This window comes from Neovison vison, chromosome 3, assembly GCF_020171115.1.
Source record: "Neovison vison isolate M4711 chromosome 3, ASM_NN_V1, whole genome shotgun sequence".
NCBI lineage: Eukaryota > Metazoa > Chordata > Mammalia > Carnivora > Mustelidae > Neogale > Neogale vison.
The window spans coordinates 180,646,697-180,666,124 of record NC_058093.1 but is presented as its reverse complement, the minus strand read 5'-3'; the positions used below and the strand labels follow the sequence as shown (position 1 = coordinate 180,666,124).

General features: G+C 35.5%; 1 protein-coding gene across 10 annotated transcripts in view; it reads right to left on the bottom strand.

The window, feature by feature from the left end:
• PTPRM (protein tyrosine phosphatase receptor type M) overlaps positions 1–19,428 on the bottom strand; it is a 780,862-nt gene that overhangs the window by 291,701 nt on the left and 469,733 nt on the right. For all 10 annotated transcript variants that reach the window (XM_044243376.1, XM_044243377.1, XM_044243378.1 and 7 more), the window contains 2 exons: positions 11,649–11,957; positions 4,390–4,499 (listed from right to left, as the gene is read on the bottom strand). In XM_044243376.1, coding sequence (XP_044099311.1) covers positions 4,390–4,499; positions 11,649–11,957 — 419 coding nt within the window. The remainder of the gene's footprint in view (positions 1–4,389; positions 4,500–11,648; positions 11,958–19,428) is intronic.

The following is a 19,428-nucleotide window of genomic DNA, read 5'->3' as shown; positions in this document are numbered from 1 at the left end:
CAGACCTTGAATACTGAAATGAAACTTCTTGACATGACCCTTAATTTCTACTCCTTTCTACACTCTTCCCTATCTCAGTCAGTAGTGCTTAGTTGAGTCCAGTTATCCAGGCCCAGGACCTTCAGGTGTCTTTAACTACTGAATGTCCTCATCTGTTGACAAATCCAGAATATTCTACTTTGCTATGTGCCCACAACACTGCATTTTATGCTCCTCACACATTAAAGTGGTTTGCTTTTGGTACTTATTTCATTCTATCATTAGTTGTTGTCAGTACTGTTACTTCTAGTAGAGAAGGGACAGTACCTTTTATACTTCTGTCTTCTCCCCATACCTTTTACACTCTCTCCCTCCCTCCATATAAATTTAAATTCCAGTTAGTGAACATACAGTTTAATATGAGTTTCAGGTGTACAATAGAGTGATTCAACACTTCCATACATCACCCAGTGCTCATGATGACAAGTGCCCTCCTTAATTCCTATCAGCTATTTAACCCATCCCCTACCCAACTCCCTTCTGGTAACCATCAATTTGCTCTTTATAGTTAAGAGTCTCTTTCTTGGTTTTCCTCTTTCTCTCTTTTATATATATATACATATAATATTTACATTATATATATCATATATTAAATATATATCTATATAATATTTACATTATATATAATATAATAAATGTATTATATATTTATTTTAAAATATTTATGTATATCATATATATAGGGAAAAATATATATGTACATATATATTTTCCCCTTTTGTTCCCAAAGCTTGTCGATGGGAACATGGCCAGGAGTCTGGAGTTTACTTACTAGGCAATCAAGAGCCATATAGAGTTAGTGAGGTACAATGAAAATATTTGGACATATGTATATACTCCTTTGTATCGGAGAGTATTACTGGCTGATAAACTTCTAGAAATAGGCTTGATATGCAATGTTTAAATTTTGATAGGTTCCCCCAATTTGCCTATGTAAGAGATACAACATGTATGTTTCCATCAACAGTCTATGCACACGTGCATTTGCCCACATCGCTGTTTAACACATATTATACAGACCTACACTTTTTGTAGCACTTGCTTTATTTCCTTTCTGAATCATTAGTAAGGTAGGATAGGTATCTTTTCACTTAAATGCTACTTGGATCTTTTTCCTATGAGTTGCCTCCTCTTATTCTTTGTCCAGTTTTTCTAATGGAATGCTTTGTCCATTTCTTAGCAATCTGTATCAAGTCAGTTTAATGTGCCCAACAGCCCATCCACTGTTATAAATTTTGAAAATAATTTCCTCAAGTCTTCTGTCTGTATTTAGACTTTACTAGTGCTATCTTTTGTTGTTCAGAAGTTTAAATTCTTATGAAGGTAAATCTGTCAATCTTTTAAAATATAACTTCCAGGTCATATGTCAAGCTTAGTAAGATACATTACAGAAATATCTTCTTTATTTTTCTTATAGTGTTCTGGTAGTTTAATTTTTGTGTTTAGAATGTCAGTCCTTTGGTATTTTTTTTTTTAAATGATGTGAGGTAGTTTCTTATATGGCATAGTATTCTTGTAAAAAATGCTGGGTTTGCTAGCATTTATTAAATTTTATCGATCTCTATTCATAAATAGAGATTGCTTGCCCTATAACTTCTACCTTGTAAAATTTTGGAAGGTCATATACCCAGTTGTTAACTCTGAAAAGTGAAATTGGGAAGCAATGAAATTATGTTGAATACTTTTGTACTTAACATATTCTTTCAGAGAGCAATATTACGTTTCTAATTTAAAAAAATTAAAATTTTGATCACTGTCGAGGAAAGCTGTATTTATCAGTCTAGGTTTTAGGCAGATGACTCTGATAAAAATAAAGGGCTAATCAAAAAATGAAACAAGGTGGGACCAGGGAGGGAGACAAACCATGAGACTCTTAATCTTACAAAACAAACTGAGGGTTGCTGGGGGGTCACGGAGAGGGTATGTGCTATGGTGAGTGCTATGAACTGTGTTAAGACTGATGATTCACAGACCTGTACCCCTGAAGCAGATAAGCAGATAATACATTATATGTTAATAATTTTTTTTTTAAAGGACTGATCAAGAGGTAAGGGACCAAAAGGGCTAGATTGAGAACAAAGGTGGGGAAAACAGAAAGGAAAGGCTCGTTCAAGGAGGCTGAAAATGGTTGTCAGGGAAATGAGAAGGAGAGGCAAAGACTAGGACCAGAAGAATGCTTTAATGTTGCCAACTGCCATGACTCCTGGCAGAAGACGATGATGTTAGCATTTCCCAGTCATTGATGGTGTGGTATATTGCCCTAATAGATAAAGAGAACCTGAAAATAATCTGAACCCATAGCATATTCATGTACAACATCTACAGTATTCAACCTGTTTTCTCTTCTCTCCTGCAAAAATGAGCCAACTGTGCTTCCTATTTTAATGAAACACCTGTATCATTTGTTACTAAGTTTTTCTCCAACTATGATAATTTACCTCACTTTCCAGTTTTTACCTATAGTCAAATGTGCTTCTATGACAGAATACACTGTCCCTAAGGTTCCTGCCTCTTTTGAGGGGACAACTGTTCTCTATTTCCTTAGCATGATGTCAGTAGCCAGAGACGATGGTTCTCCGGAGGGGACCAAGTCTGGTTCTACATCAGTCTTTGGCTCCAGGAGGAAGCTGGGCCTATCACTGACTCTCGCTCAGGCTGGGCATGGCATATAGTGCATCTGAGCTGAAGAAGACCTCCTTCCTGAGGCCCTATCTAAGACCTATTTCGTGAACAGAAAGGGGTTTAAGAGAGAGAAAGATTTGGTGGCGAGAAAACTTGTATTTCATCACTGAAGCCTGATGCACACATTTGACATTTTCCCTCTGGTACCTAGAAAAGTAAACCAACCTGCTCCACTTACCTAGATCTGATTTTTAAAACACTGATTTATGGCACATTCAGGTATCCCCAATTATAACAGCATTTAGGTCAGTGTTCACCTGGGAGACCCTGGCTGCTGAATTCAGAGAGATTAACGGATTCCTCTTTTGAATTATTATTCCTATTGTTTCTGTGCTAAAGTTACTTACTACACAAAGAAGTATGTTTAGTGGCATCAAGAAGAATGAATCTGGCTATCTACATGTGGCTTTTAGGACAGATGGACTTATTTCTTGACACTTGACAGTTCAAAGGTTGTTATCTTTTCTAGGAAAATATTCTGTTATTCTTAGGTAGGAATCTCCAAAACTGAGCCCAGAAAATGGTCTTGGGCCCAACAATATCAACTAAAAATCTGATTACTGAGAAAAAAATATGAACTTGTTTGATGGTAACACTTAGTTCTTTCAAAGCTGAGCCACAGATTTTTATAACACTGAATTCATTTACAATGAAGCCGCCCAAGGAACAGCGTCAATAACTTAACATGAAAATCAACTTTTTCTTTTCTCTTATGTTGTTTAGCTTTCAATTAAAAACATTATTTTTTGCATCTCAATACCAATTTTCTAAAGGTGTAAGGAAACATAAATGTAAGGCTAGTTGGGTCAGGGAGGGGTTTTACCAGCGATTACTGTCTGACAGCTAATCTGCTCAGTCTTTTGTCAGTAGTTCTGAAAGGTATTCAAGCAGAGGTTCCATAAGAGGAATTGCCGCGATTTTTAGAGACCTAACAACATATAATTTTGTTAAATTTGCATTCAAATAAATGCTTGCTTAAAAAAAATGCACCTGCTTGTTTCTATGACAATAGGCACAGTGAAATGATGCTCATACAGACGTGATGATGACTGTCACTCCCTGTTACTGCTGTTATTTTTTTCCTGGAACAATTCATCAAATTCTTCTCTGTTCTCTATCATTCAATCATTTGATATGCCTCAGTAGACAAAACTATGTCAAGGAAGTCTAAAGGATGTTTTGCTAATACTAAGAAACCAAAAGACATTATTCTATTGTTACCCCTGAGACAATGTCTATTGACTTTGCTAATTGGATAATCAGTGTTCTTCTATAATTCAGGAGTAAAATATTTTATAGCTAGCAAGAATAAGACTATGTGGTTGCCTCCTAATCAATGTACACTTCAAAATACTTACTGCTTTTAATATGGGTGATTTTTTTCAAATACCGTGTTGTGTCTTTACATATAATAACATATAGTCTAGAAACATCCAAATCATTATAAGCATACTTCCTGAAATGATACATAACTGAAAAACCAGTTTTTTTTTGTTTTTTTGTTTTTGTTCTTTGTTTTTTTGCTTCTATGCAAGAAACATTGTAGCTATCAAAGGCGTTAAACTTCTTAAAAGACATGATGCCATTATGCATTTTTAAATACTAGACAGTTTAGCTATCATAGAAATTATAATGAAAAATTAAATTACTAATGAACGTATATACTACCTCGTATAAAGTGATGACACCATATGTTTGAATCGGTTCTCGCCATTGAAGAAATATCTTCTCTTCAAAAGTACTTCCTTGGATGGATTCAGTAGGAACAGCTCCTGGCACTAGAAGGGGATGAGAAAACAATAAATGTTTGAAAGACTCCCCCAAATTAGATTTTCCTAGACATATTAGGTTTTTCACTCTCAACTGAGATATAAGATTTAATAGTCCACAGATACACTTAGTTTTCTTTTAAAACCATTTTGGCCACACTGTCTTTATGAAGAAAATAGTCTCATCACATTTTTCTTTAAAGTCTGAATCAGCTAGACGAAGCTCAGTAATCACCTTTTTTTTTAAAAAATTTTTTATTTTTTCCAATTTATTTATTTTCAGAAAAACAGTATTCATTATTTTTTCACCACACCCAGTGCTCCATGCAAGCCGTGCCCTCTATAATACCCATCACCTGGTACCCCAACCTCCCACCCCCCCGCCACTTCAAACCCCTCAGACTGTTTTTCAGAGTCCATAGTCTCTCATGGTTCATGGAGGACAAGGGGCATTAGAGAGGAGTAGGGAATTTGGGTAAATTGGAAGGGGAGGTGAACCATGAGAGACTATGGACTCTGAAAAACAGTAATCACCTTTTAAATGAACTTTTACATTCTTCAGAAATAAAGATATGGGGCAATAAGATTCCCACACGTTGCTCATGAGAGCAGAAATGGGTACAGCCACTTTGAAAAATAATTTGGTAGTATTTAGTAAAGTTAAAGAGGCATGTATCATATGCCCCAATAATCCTACCTCCAGGTATATTTCCTATTGATATTCTTGCATGTATGTACCAAGAGACATATAGTAAGATGTCAACATAGCTTTTTTTTTTTTTTTTTAAGATTTCATTTATTTGACAGACAGGGATCATAAGTAGGCAGAGAGGCTGGCAGAGAGGGAGATCGGGAAGCAGGTTCTCTGCTGAGCAGAGAGCCTGATGTGGGGCTCGATCCCAGGACTCTGAGATCATAACCTGAGCTGAAGGCAGAGGCTTAACCCACTGAGCCACCCAGGTGCACCAACATAGAATTTTTTTAACAAAAATAATAATTTGGGGACAAACTGGATGGTTTAATAAATTGTTATAGTCATACAATATAACACAAAAAATGAGTATAAATGACAGCTATATACATTATCATAGATGAATTTTATATTTATAATTTTATATTTTCATATATTTTACAGTTACAATATCAAGTGACAAAATTATGTGAAAGGAAAATGGATACGAACTATTGTACTGACATTTAATATAGCTGTTAAAAATGCACACAAAATAGATATTCTAAAAAGATGTGATATAGATGAGATAATATGTAATAATAAATATTTAAACAAATTTTATTAATTAACGATACAAAAGACTTTGGGAATTTTTATGCCGGTTTTAAAACCTGAAATATGCAACACCTTTTGACTAGTTTTCAGATAAATCTAATTGACATAAGGAAAGGTGGAAATTTAACTTCCAATTTCTATAAAATAACACAATGTTATTTTTAAAATATTGTTTATCTCATTTTCATTTAAATTCAGTTTTTGCATTGCATCATATTGTACAAAATTTAGTGTATTAGTGTGTCTATTCTATTTAAAAACTTGTATATCTGTCATACTTATACATATATTTGAAGGAACATGATCAAATTTTTTGGTGACTCTATGGGTAATCATAAAGTAGTGAGAGAGGACTCACACTTCTCAAAACTTACTACGAAGCTACAGTATCAAGACTGTGTGGTACTGACATAAAGATAAACATACAAATTAGTGGAGCAGAATTGAGAGTACAACCTACATTTGCAGTCAGTTGATTTTCATTAAGGGCCCAGGAAAATTTAAAGGGAAGAAAATACAAATGGTGCTGGGACAACTGGATATTCATATGTGAAAAAATGAAGTTGGATTCTTACCTCACACCATATAAAAAGATTGTATCAAAATTGATTAAGAGCTCAATGTAAGAGCTAAAACTACAAAATTCTTTGTATAAAACATAGATGTGAATATTCATGACCTGGGATTAGGCACAGTTTCTTGGACATGACACCAAGAGCAAAAGCAACAAAAAAATATACAGGTGGTGGGTATTATAGAGGGCACAGCTTGCATGGAGCACTGTGTGTGGTGAAAAAATAATGAATACAGTTTTTCTGAAAATAAATAAATTGGGAAAAAAAATATATACAGATAAACTGTACGTCATCAAAATGAAAAGCTTTGTGCTTCAAAGGGCACTATCAAGAAAGAGAAAAGACAACACAAAATGGGAGAAAAGTTTAACAAATCATGTATCTCACAAGAGACTTATATCTTAAATACATAAATTACTAAAAACCAATAAGAAAACAAATAATCCAATTAAAAACAGGCAAAAGTCTGTATAAACAGTTCTCCAAAATAGATAAACCAATGGCCTATAAGCACATGGAAAGATGCTCAACATCACCACCTGGCAGGAAAATGCCAATCAAAACCACAAGATAGCCCTTCGCACCACTGAAATGGCCATAGTCCGAAGGCAGATAATAAGTATTGAGATGTGGAGAAATTGAAATCCGCATACACTGATGGAGGGAATATAAAAATCCTACATTTTCAAAGGAGGATTTCAAAGGCTCTCCTTTGAAAATAGTCTAGCAGCTCTTCAAATAGATGCAGATTGTGAATTTCACTCCTAGATACATACCTAAGAGAACTGCAAACATGTACTACTCAAAAAATTCTACACAAATATAAAATTATACATGAATATTAATAACATTTTCATAATAGTCCCAAAGTATAAACAACCCAAACGTTCATCAACTCATGAATGGGTAAATACATCTCAATAAAGTTAGAAAAGGGGGTTGAAGAAATTTTAGATTATAGGAGGCTATGAATGGTCCTTTAAGGGTGGGTAAGAGCTCCACAGATTGGAAAGAGTGCCTACAACTGCAAAAGGACACTCACAGGTAGTCCACATTTTTTTAGATGAGGGGGTACAGAGGTAGATGTAGGATTTTATAGTTATTTTAAATAGAGCTCAGTATAGCTTGGCAGAAAAAAAAGTACTGATTCTGGATTGCAGGCATGGGTTCTCATTTAAGACTTCTCAGCAACTAAACTATCTAGTTTGGGCAATTCACTGAACCTCTTGGGTCTCAGGTTCTTCATGTTTAAAATGAAGAAGTTGGACTAAGTTCATCTTTACTATCCAAACTCTACATAACATACAAACATTCTCTCTTGTGATACCTTTAACATTAGTAAAAAGACAATTTTTTTCCACACACTTTTTCATGAGGTAAATAATATTCAATAGAAATAGTATACCACTGTAAAACTCACAAGGTTCAATGAATTGTAGCCTTTTATAATAGTAGATACATAAAGTGACCTCATCATTCTTTTCTCTTCAAACTTGGTATTGACAATTATTCTATTTTTGTCTTTCTTTCTCTTTCTCTTTTTGAAGTCTTTGTTGTTGTTGTTAGGAAATATAATTTGAAATAAAAGGTTTTCTAATTAACTGGATGACAGTGTGCAATGAAAATAACAGGTTTTTATTTGGAAATTATGCATGCCTCAACTTCTGGGAATAACAAGACAATTTAAACAAACTAAAAGATAAGTTACTCTGATCTCAAGTTTTGACAGAACTTAACAGAACTCCTAGCTCGTGTCCTTTCTCAATCTGAAACCCAGAACGGGTAAGGGGGTCCATGCATGTGGCTTCATGAATAAGACATACCTGCTCATCTCTAGAAATGACTATATCTTCCCCTGTTGTTGATTGAAACATTACTGTTGATTAAAACACGAATGAGACGATTATCAACAAACTTTATTGTTTTATCTAAGGACTAACAGAATACTTCTGAGTGTTTTGATACCTACTCTGTATGATGCCTAATGTTACAGAGGAATAGAAGGATTTTCTCTTTAGTTTATAGGTAAGAGACAAAAGATTGTATATAACAGAGAGAGAGATCAAGGAAAGGTCATAAGGAATTGCTTTGAATCATTATAGCAATAATAAGGACCACTTATTAAAGTGTCCCTCCCACCCCTGTCACCTACAAAGAATTCTCTATGTAAATTGCCTCTAACTCTAATATGGTTGAGAACTGTTACTATTTTCACTTCTCAAGTGAGGAAATTAAAGCCCAGAGATTTAAAAATTCTTATCAGGTGCAAAGGAGGTCAGAAGGATGAGAGTGCTACAGGCTATAAGCATTGGAGGCAGCTCTTTGAAGGACCTAAAGGCTGATGAGCCCTTTGGAGGGCAGCAAAGAAGATGGAAGTGAGAGGCAGCCAGGTGGAAGGCAGGAGGCCCAGGAGAGCAGACCTTGAGGAAGAGCCTGGAATGGAAGAAGTGTGAGCTATGGCTTGATTGTCACTGATGTCTGGGTGACATCTTTGCAGAATGAATTGCACTGGAGGAAAAGTCACTATTTCTAGAGAAGGATTCAGGAATACAGAAAACCTTGAAAGTCAAGATTTATATTAAGTCCTTGAGAGCTCCGTGGATAGAGTGACACGATGCAAATGTATTTTATTTTATTGTTAAATTTTGTTTAAATTCAAGTATAACTAACTGAGAGCGTTATATTAGTTTTAGGGGAACAATGCAATGATTCAACAATTCTATATACATTTCTCAGTGCTCATCAGGGTAAGTGTACTTTTAATCCCATTTATTTGTTTCACCCATCCCCCCCACCCACCTCCCCTCTGGGGACCATCAGTTTGTTCTCTTTATTTAAGAGACTGTTTTATGGTTTGCCCCTTTTTTCCTTTGTTCATTTGATTTTTTTTTTAAATTCTACATATAGATGATATCATATGATGTTTGTTTTTCTCTAACTTGTTTCACCCTCTATGTCCCTTATGTCCATCCATGCCATATGGCAAACTTTCATTCTATTTTACAACTGAATAATATCCCATATATCATCCATCTATATATGGAAACTTGAGTTGCTTCCACATCTTGATTATTATAAATAATGCTGCAATAAAAACAGGGGTGCATATGTCTTTGAATAGTGTTTTCATTTTTGGGGGGGCAAATACCCAGTCGTGAAATTACTGGATCATATGGTATTTCTATTTTTAAGTTTTTCTAGGAACCTCCATACTGTTTTTCACAGGGACTGCACCAATTTACATTCCCACCAACAGTGCATGAGGGTTCCTTTTTCTCTATATCCTTGCCAACACTTGTAATTTCTTGTGTTTTTTATTTTAGCCATTCTTAGTTTTAATTTGCATTTCTCTGATGATTAGTGATATTGAGTATCTTTTCATGTGTCTGTTGGCGACCTGTATATCTTCTTCGGAAAAATGTCTTTCAGGTTTTCTGCCCATTTAATTGGATTATTTGTTTTCTTGGTACTGAGTTGTATAAATTCTTTAAGTTGCATAAGTTATTTATATATTTTGAATATTAACCCTTTATCAGATATATCATTTACAAATACCTCCTTCCATTCAGTAGGTTGACTTTTTGGTTTTTTGACTGTTTCTTTTGTTGAGCAGAAGCTTTTTATTTTGATGTAGTCCCAAAAGTTTAATTTTGCTTTTATTTCCCTTGCTAGAGGAGACTTACCTAGAAAAATGCTGCTGCAACTGACATCGAAGAGAGAGGACTCGAGTAAATAAAATCATAAATGAAGGAGGAGAAACAACAACCAACACCACAGAGATGCAATTGTATTTTAAAAATTAGTTTTTGTGGGTGTGTAGGCAACATTAGAATGGGGTAAAACTGGAACCACCAAGGAAGGCTAGAAATTTCAGCATGAAACAATGAGGATCTGCATATAGTAGTGGAAAAGGAGAGAAAAGCACACTCTAACATTTAGGAGTAGAAATAGCAGGAGTTGGAACCAAAGTAAGCACAGAAATGCGGTGCAGAGGTGACCCACTGACAATGTTGGTACTTTCTTTTCACTTTTCAGAGAGATAAGGAAGAACTGAAAGAAACAGAGACAGGGCTTCTAGCCTCAGCCTGATGGGGTGACCTGTAGCAAACTCACATTCCTTACAAAAATAATGGCAGTAAGACAACTATTTGAGAACAACCAGCACAGGTAGGTTGTGGGGCTATAGAAGTCCAATGTGCTATCCATTGCGCCACGGAGCCACCTGGTTGTGGGGCTATAGAAAAGAGAAGAGGAATTTGTAGGGTCAGCTCCTCATTTATCCTGGCTGTTCCCACGTTTTCCTTCCACAGCAATATGCTGGGTGTTATATAGGTAATAAACACTCAAAAATACGTCATTATTTCTTTAAATGGTATAATAGAGTATTGTTGTAAACATTTAATGTATGTTATATTCAATAATTAAGGATCATGGCATAATCAGCTGCATAAGAAAAAAAAATGTGTAACACCTTTTTTTCCCAGGAATAAGTAAGTACATTCATTTGATGGGTTTCTCAAGTTCTTTGTCACTTCCTCTGATGCCTGGGCAAATAAATTGTAGGTCAAATATGTGATACACTACCGCTGCACTTTATGTGCCAAATCTAAATGTTATTGTACATGGGAGTCCCCTGTACAATCAATGTAAAACTCATATATCCTTGTTATGGGATTCAATGTATAATTTTACTATTTTAAATTATTTCAGAGGTTTATGGCAATTGTGTATTTGCTTTTTTTGATGAGTTGCTGGTGACATGCATTGTCGATTTGTTAAATCCTTGTTTATTGAGGTAATATCCAATTACAATATCGTTCCTATGGGAAAGTATGATCTATTACACGGCCACCAACCTAATGAGGTAATTTCTCAGCACTGTGCTGAAAAGCAAGGGCAGCCTCTATTTTCAGTTGAATTTTTATATGAACAATGAAGTATGTTTCAGAATACCATTTCAATATATTTAAATAAGCATTTCATATAAATAATACCCCAGCAGCAATTCTTAAGTCCAACATGATTATAAAACTTGAATGAAGAACTAGTTAAAGCAATATAGCATAATTATATATAGAAAGGTAACTATATGACTCATAAGGAATTAAACCTCTACATCTTTCTTCCTTTACCTTTTCAAAGCCATGCTTATGTTCCCAGAAGCACATTTATATTATTCAACCGAGTAACTAGTTCCTTCATTTTCCTTTTAGAGACCTCAATTTAAAAGAAATAAAAGCTGCTTTTCTGAAGGCATGTGTATTTCATACAAACATATCATTGAAAAGTACTCACAATCTTCATCCGTCTGTACTATGAGTTCTTGACTTTCCTTCCGTCCCTCAGGATTCATGAGGATGAGTTTCACACTGACATTGGTATATGGTGAAAGGTTAGTGATTGTATGTTGAGGGTGTGAATTATCTGTGTCCCAGCTTACTTCTTCTCGCACTTGCTCCTGTCCTCCGACTTGGTAACAGTAGTGGACTGTGAGATTATAACTATGGCAGCGAGTAACATTATATCCAAATGGCTCCCAGCGGATAGTGATTTGTCGAGATTTGACTTCTACCACTTCCAGTTTTCTTGGGCCACGCATGGGATCTAATATAGAAAAAAAAAGGAGAACAAGAAAACAGAAGAGAAATGAATTATAAGAGTTCTGGTGAAGCCCAAATGTCAGATAGTCCTCCTTATTCCCAGTATCTGGTCTTCTCTTTGTCCATGATTAATGAAATCCCTAAAGCTTAGCTAGGCATAGCACCACCCAGAATTAAGACTAGAATTTTTAGTGTCTTCTGCAGTGAGATATGGCCATATGCCTACATTCTGGTGAATGGCATACAAGATGAGATAAAGAACAAGTTTCTGGGAGGTATCTATAAGAAGAAAGGCTCACCATCTTTTTTTCCCAGCTTCCTACCCATTAGGTAGATTGAAGATATGATGTTTTTTGCTCATGCCACCATGATGGACCAGGAAGCACTTAAACATTAACCATTCAAAGTAATGATGAGGAAGGATCCAGAGTTCCTGATAACTGCTGAATTACTGTAATATCCTGGAACTGTCTACTTCCAAAACTTTCATTAGAGAGAAATACAGTGCTTTTATTTAAGGCTCTTTTCCTCTGAGGCTCTGATACATGAAACCAATCTTAACACTCATGGATAAATATATTTTATCTTTTAAAATTAATTTATAATTATGTAATTGGAAAACATTAGAGAAAAGCTTGAGAATTCAGCATGAAATAATATAATGATTAGAGAACATAAACTTCTGAGCAGGGCTCCAGGCCTTTCAAGACTTTTGATTTGTACAGAATTTCATGCAATTACTGCTCTTTCCTATCCCTGACAATGTCTTAGTATTATTCTTGAGTCCAAGCTCCAGATACAGAATTTCAAGCCTAGAAACATAAATGGCATGCAGGGAATATAAACATTTAAAATGGTTTAAAAGAAAGAATATATACACAGGCTGCTTAAATGTCTTTATGAAATGATGATGAAAATACAGTAATATTAAATACATAACATTTATTGAGCACTTATTATGTGCTACACACTTTTCTAAGAAGTTTACCTTTTATGGGTTTGGGGAGAATCTGATCTTAAATGTTCTGTTTTGGGATATCCATAAATACCCTTATTCCATATAGTCTGATTTTTTGCTTTCCTTAATTGTGGTCATCAGACATGAATGCAAAGAGATCTATAATTGGTAAGGGAAAGTCAGCATGAAAACTTGAGAAATAATAGCTACCATTTACTGTATGTGCATTTATTATGTGTAACTTGCTTTATATGTAGTCTTTATTCCTCAAAACAATCCTGAGAACCAACTACTATTCTTCCCAATACATAGATAAAAAAATTGCAACCAAGTCTGCTTCAAGAACTTGGCTCCAGGCTTGATTGTGGCTATGAATTCATACCTGTCTGACAATGAGACATGCTGCTTTAACTCACTACTGCAGTGTCTCTACCAAAATAAAAGAAAATCAGATAAAAAGAAATTGGAATATTCAATATACCCCAAACTTCTAAAACATGACCAAAGAATGTAAAATATAGTAAAGATTGCATGTCTTTAATCTTGGAACACAGGTGTTGTGAAGACTCTTCTCTTTCTCATGCCATAGAAGAGGGATCTACGCCATGTTCCCAGTTCACCTTTGGCAGACATCCCTCCCTATACTTTGTGGCTACTGGAAATTTATCTGGACTGTTACTGAAGTTCATTTCTTGATTTCCATCTGTGCATAAATTCCTGGTTTGCTTTTAAAACATAGGGAGAACCTAGAACTACTCCCTTTCCTGTGACCTCCAACAAATGAAAACATTTCAACTGAAATAATGCTTTGATTTTTTAAATGCAAGATGGGATTTATCTGCCAGATATCTGCTCAAACCATAAAATGAGGTTAATAATGATCATTCATGCTACTCCATCCTGTAATAACTCTAGGAACCAAGGACGAGTAAGACAAAGGCTCCCCCAGGGAATCTTGAGTGGAATTACCCTGGAATGTTCCTTACTACTAAATCAATTTTTTATATTTAAATTACTAGTGTTAGGGGAAATATCATAAATAAGTTATTTAGAAATAACTTGAAAGTTTTTTTCAAGTCTAGTGACTTTGTACAATGCAAAGGAAATGTCTAATTTTATATAATGCTTCATTAGTTGAATGTTTACAAAAACTTTTAATAAGCTCCAGATCCCTTATACATAAGCAGATTAACATGCATCTCTTTGCTGGCTTCCTTATTAATCACAGGTATCCATTAGAAGTGTTCTAATGCATTTTCCCAAGGTTTCCATTAATCTTACTTACTAATAAAACGGCTAAATATTTCAGATACTAGTTTAAACAATGCTGTTCTACCTTAATTTCCATAGAAATCTACTTTCTACTGCACAAATAAGCCTGCATCAATTCAGCACTTTTTAGTCAAGGAAATACAGACATGAGAGAAATCCCACAATTAAAAACCCAAGAGTTCTATCTGTTTACTGCTCAAGTTTTCTTGGCATGCATGCTAGTTTGCTCTCTTAATATCTCTAAAAATTCCATTATGGTAAAATTGTTTTAAACTTTACATAAATTTGCCAAGTAAAATAGTTAAGGATAGCACAAAACAACCATATCTGTGACCAAGTTTCCAGAGTCCCTACTGTCAAGAGTGGAAACTAGCAGCTAGAGATAGCGGCTGTATGAAGTCTAAAGCTTACACAAAAAGAGGTTTGTGCTCACTGACTTGCATCTTCAAGATTCTGGCTAACCAAAACAAAACTATCTTAAAGAGTCGTTACAAATAGAATATCTGTACTTATGTTCTTTGTGGGCCTTTACCTAGGGTATAGTGCTGTTGTGTCTCCTACAATGGCCATACCAAAATGGCAGGATCAAATCTTATCAACAGGGGCCAGGGATGAATGCCACATTGACCATCATTCTATCCCAATCATTCTATGACTTCTTCCACTGGTTGAAAGCTTAAGGCAGAAGCTGAAACAATACCATGATGCAGGCAACACAGTCCACCTTCGATGGAGACCTGTCATTTCTCTTGGGCCAGAAGGGAAGAGTTAGGTAAGCGTGATGGGAAAATGAGGTCTGATAGCATAACTGGATGCTATGCATTAACCAGTACCTGTGATAACACGCTGTTTTGAGGGTAGTGTTGGTATGCAAAGTCGAATGACTCAGGGAAACTGAAAATCCTTCCAACTCATCCCAAGCAAATGGCCTGATTTCATTGTCTTTTTTTCCTTCTCTTCTGCTATTCTTCAAATTGAGCTCTGATCCAGAAATGGTTTATAATGGTTACATCTTAAATTAGTGTTCTGTAGTATCTTTATCTTCAATGATTATGCTGGAACCATTTCTATTAGCGTACCACTAAGTGTGAATGAGGCATTCCATAGGGACATTTACTCTAGTGAGTTCTACTGATGATCACTGCAGGCTTTGAAGGGCTGTTCTACTATTGTAGAAATATATCACACTGGAAGCAATAAATGGCAACTTCATAACCAGAAATGTGTAATTTCAGTCGGCTAATTACAACTCATACTGCATTTCTAGGAGCAGAATGCGAGCACTGTCAACAAAGTTTGGAATGTATTACTACCATTAGATGCACACAAAATAAATCTCTTAGGGTTAGCTAACAGGGCAATTAATTATATTCACAGGACCACTCGTTGTAGGATATCTGCTTCTTTCTCCTCAGAATCCTAGAGATGCTACTGAGGACACGAGTCGCTTCCAAGGCCGTTTGTCTTCACACTCATCCCCTCGGCCCTCACTGGAATGGGTCTCGTGACAGGCCCCACTGGCATGAATCATGAGGCCAGTCGGCCAGGTCTGGGCCTATGGGCTCATGATAAGAGACTGGAACAGCCTCCCTGAGGAGCGCCATGGCTTGTCTCGCCTGCAGCTTAGTCAGGGAGTTCTTAACCGCTTCCCGGGCTGGTGGCAGCATTTTTCATTCTGTTCTCTTTCTGCCAGTTGCAGCCAGGTTTCCTGCAGAGAAGTCTGACAGTCGCAGTCCTGACCTGAGGGACCAGCAAGCCCGGTTCTAGCCTCCGGCACTTCTGCATCCTATTTAATCAGTGATCCTGGCTTCTTCTACACTCAGTCCTGTTTTCCCATGAATAAGGGCAGAAACTGACTGGTAGGATCAATTTCCATCGCAGGTTCAATTCACAGCTCATTTCTTTGGAATTCGGCTCTTTACTTCTATTACTACTACGGTGCTTTTTCAGAAACTCAATTTCAGAACCTGTGAGAGATATCTGGGTGTAATTTTAGGACCCTGCCACTGATCATCAAAAACACAGATCACAACCAATGCTCCTGCTAACAGGTTTCTCTTTCCCCCCTCTTCACAAACTATCCAGAGGTCTATTACAATAAAAGGAATCACAACCAGAATGGCATGGTGGGCCCCCTTTGGCACCTTTAGCTACCCTATTTCTGCCTCATCAGTCACACAAAAGGAGACAAATAGAATCACAAAAGCTTTCTCTACTCATCAGTTAAATCAGAGCAATACCTGATTAATTAATATTATGTTGGCTTACCCAATCATTCAAAACTAAGCAGCAAGGATTCCAGGCACGTGGCACTGTTTTCAAGTGACACAGCTATAATTTTTGGACTAGACAATATTTTCCAGAGTTTTAAAAAGTTCCCTTTGTCAGTGAGGCTGAAAATTTAATTTATAAAATTTGTAAAATTTAATTTATGCTACCCTACAGGCATGTCTATATCTGGGATGTAAATTGAATAAATTAAAAGTTGCCATAAGAATTACATGAATTTGAATAGTCTCTTCCACCAAAATATTTTTTTCACAGGTATTGTATGAATTGTTTTGGATTGTATCATAATTAAAATCAAGAAATGTACTTGACTTATTTGTGGAGTATAACAAATAGCATGGAGGACATGGGGAATTAGAGAGGAGAAGGGAGTTGGGGGAAATTGGAAGGGGAGGTGAATCATGAGAGACTATGGACTCTGAAAAACAATCTGAGGGGTTTGAAGTGGCAGGGCAGGTGGGAAGTTGGGGTACCAGGTGGTGGGTATTATAGAGGGCACAGCTTGCATGGAGCACTGGGTGTGGTGAAAAAATAATGAATACTGTTTTTCTGAAAATAAATAAATTGGAAAAAAAACTTTAAAAAAAAAAGAAATGTACTTGAAAGCAGTCTAGTTTTCTTAACTATTTCACACAATCCTATAAAAAAGGATAGTTTCTTCCTAAATAAAAAAAAATAAATTTCAGAAATAATACTAATTAAAGAGATGAGAAGACAGGCCTATTTAATAAATTTGAATGGGAGTATAGCAACGTCAAGCCTCACACAAAATCAAACATTCTGCTTTCTTTCTTGGTTTAGGATGGACATACTCTTCATAATGTCCCTTGTGTCTTCCAAGTATAGGTTTGAACTTGGCCTAACTGATAAAGGTATGTTACCTACTATCCCATGTTGCTGGAAAATAGACTATCCACTTACATTGATTGTTTTGATTTTTATCACAGAACAAAGCTGGAGCTGCTATTCACATTTTAGGGAAAATGTAAAGGATTCTTACATAATAAAATAACTAGGATACATACGAAAGTGAGAACACAGACCCTCCAGGAAGGAGGCTAAAGTTGTATAAAGTGCAAATAGGAGAAAACCACTCATAGCCTGGGAAGGAGAATTCTCTTGTGGTGTCATGTGAACTGAAAAAGTAGAGGGGACAAATGCTTTGTTTAGGTTTTGGTTTGTTTTTTACAAAAAAAAAAAATAAAGTATATATATATATATATATATATATATATACATACATACACACACACACTACATATGTATTTATATAGAGAGATATATATCTCAGGTCTTTGGTTAATCATCTAATGTGCGTGTTTTTAGGATAATTTCTCCAAGTGTTTCAGAATAATATAATTTTGTAAAGCTTTATTTATTTATTTATTTATTTGAGAGAGAGAGAGAGAACATGAATGGGAGGGATAGAAGGAGAGAATCTCAAGCAGACTGAGCATGGAGACCAATATTGGGTTCAATCTCATGACATTAAGATCATGACCTGAGCCAAAGTGTTGGATGCTTAACCAACTCTGCCACCCAAGCATCCCCTGGATAATACTTTTTTAAGCATTTTTTTTTTTAAGCTTAATGTTCTTAAGTAAAATTTGCTGAAAGGTGAGCGGAAAAAAAGAAGCAGTGAATATTTTACTGTTGACAACTTCTGAAGTAAAGAAATGTAGGCATTGACAAAGTATTCAATGGCAATGACATCTGTCATATTTTATTCTGCCTGAATTGGTTAACTGCACAAAATAAGGCTAAGAGTCACACAATGGTTGAAAGGTGTTATTCTGGTAAACATAAAATGTTCTTTTTGTTGGTGTTAATTTAAGGTCTTTGAAATTCTTTTAAGGCCTTTGAAATTTTAAGTAATAAAACCTTTGAAACACATTGAAAAGTACCAAATAAAGCAATCACCTGTGTCCCTACTAATATCAAATGTTAACATTTTGTGTTTTGCTTCAGACCAGTTTTTATTAAAGAAATAAAATATTACTGATTATTAATTCTTTCCACTTTCCTACAAGCAATTCCAAGGTTATTATATTTCATCCCAGACATGTTTTTATATATTTTTTTAAATTTTTTTAAAGATTTTATTTATTTATTTGACAGACAGAGATCACAAGTAGGCAGAGAGGCAGGCAGAGAGAGAGGAGAAAGCAGGCTCCCTGCTGAGCAGAGAGCCCTATGTGGGGCTCGATCCCAGGACCTGGGATCATGACCCGAGCCGAAAGCAGAGGCTTTAACCCACTGAGCCACCCAGGCGCCCCTGTTTTTATATTTTTATTACATATATCTGTGATGCTTATAATTTTACATAAATGCTACCATTCTTTGCAACTTGAGAATTCAATGTCAGTCAAATTGAAAAATATAAATCTAGTTATCATTTTAATGGGTGCACAGAATTCCATTAAGCAAATGAACCATAGTTTACTTATACTTTCCTTCATTGAGGGACAGATAAGTTGAATCTACTTTTTCTCTATTTCAACCAGTGTACAAGGAGCATCGCTGTTTATATATCCCTTAGCCAGCTTTCCTTGGGTGAACATAAAATGTGGGACTGTTGGCCTGTAGAGTCTGCAAGTCTTCAAATGTACTAGATAATGTCAAATTGCTCTCCAAAAGGAAAGCAACATTCAGATGATCCTTTCCCTCAGTAAGATTCTATTTCAAGAACATAAATCTAAAACCTGCTCCTGAGGAGTGATCTTGAATTATTGGTACTGGTTCCAATAAAATGTAAATAAGCAAAGTCTAATCTAAGATCATTTCATGAACTGTATCATTTATTTGACATAAACTTTGAAATGGAAATTTATTATATACAGAATTATTTTTCTTCGGCTATAGTGTTTGACAAGTGTTTATGTAAGGAATCTCTCCCAATTACCATTCTCTATATCATATGTGTATGTTTAAAAATAAAAAATTCAAATTCACCAAA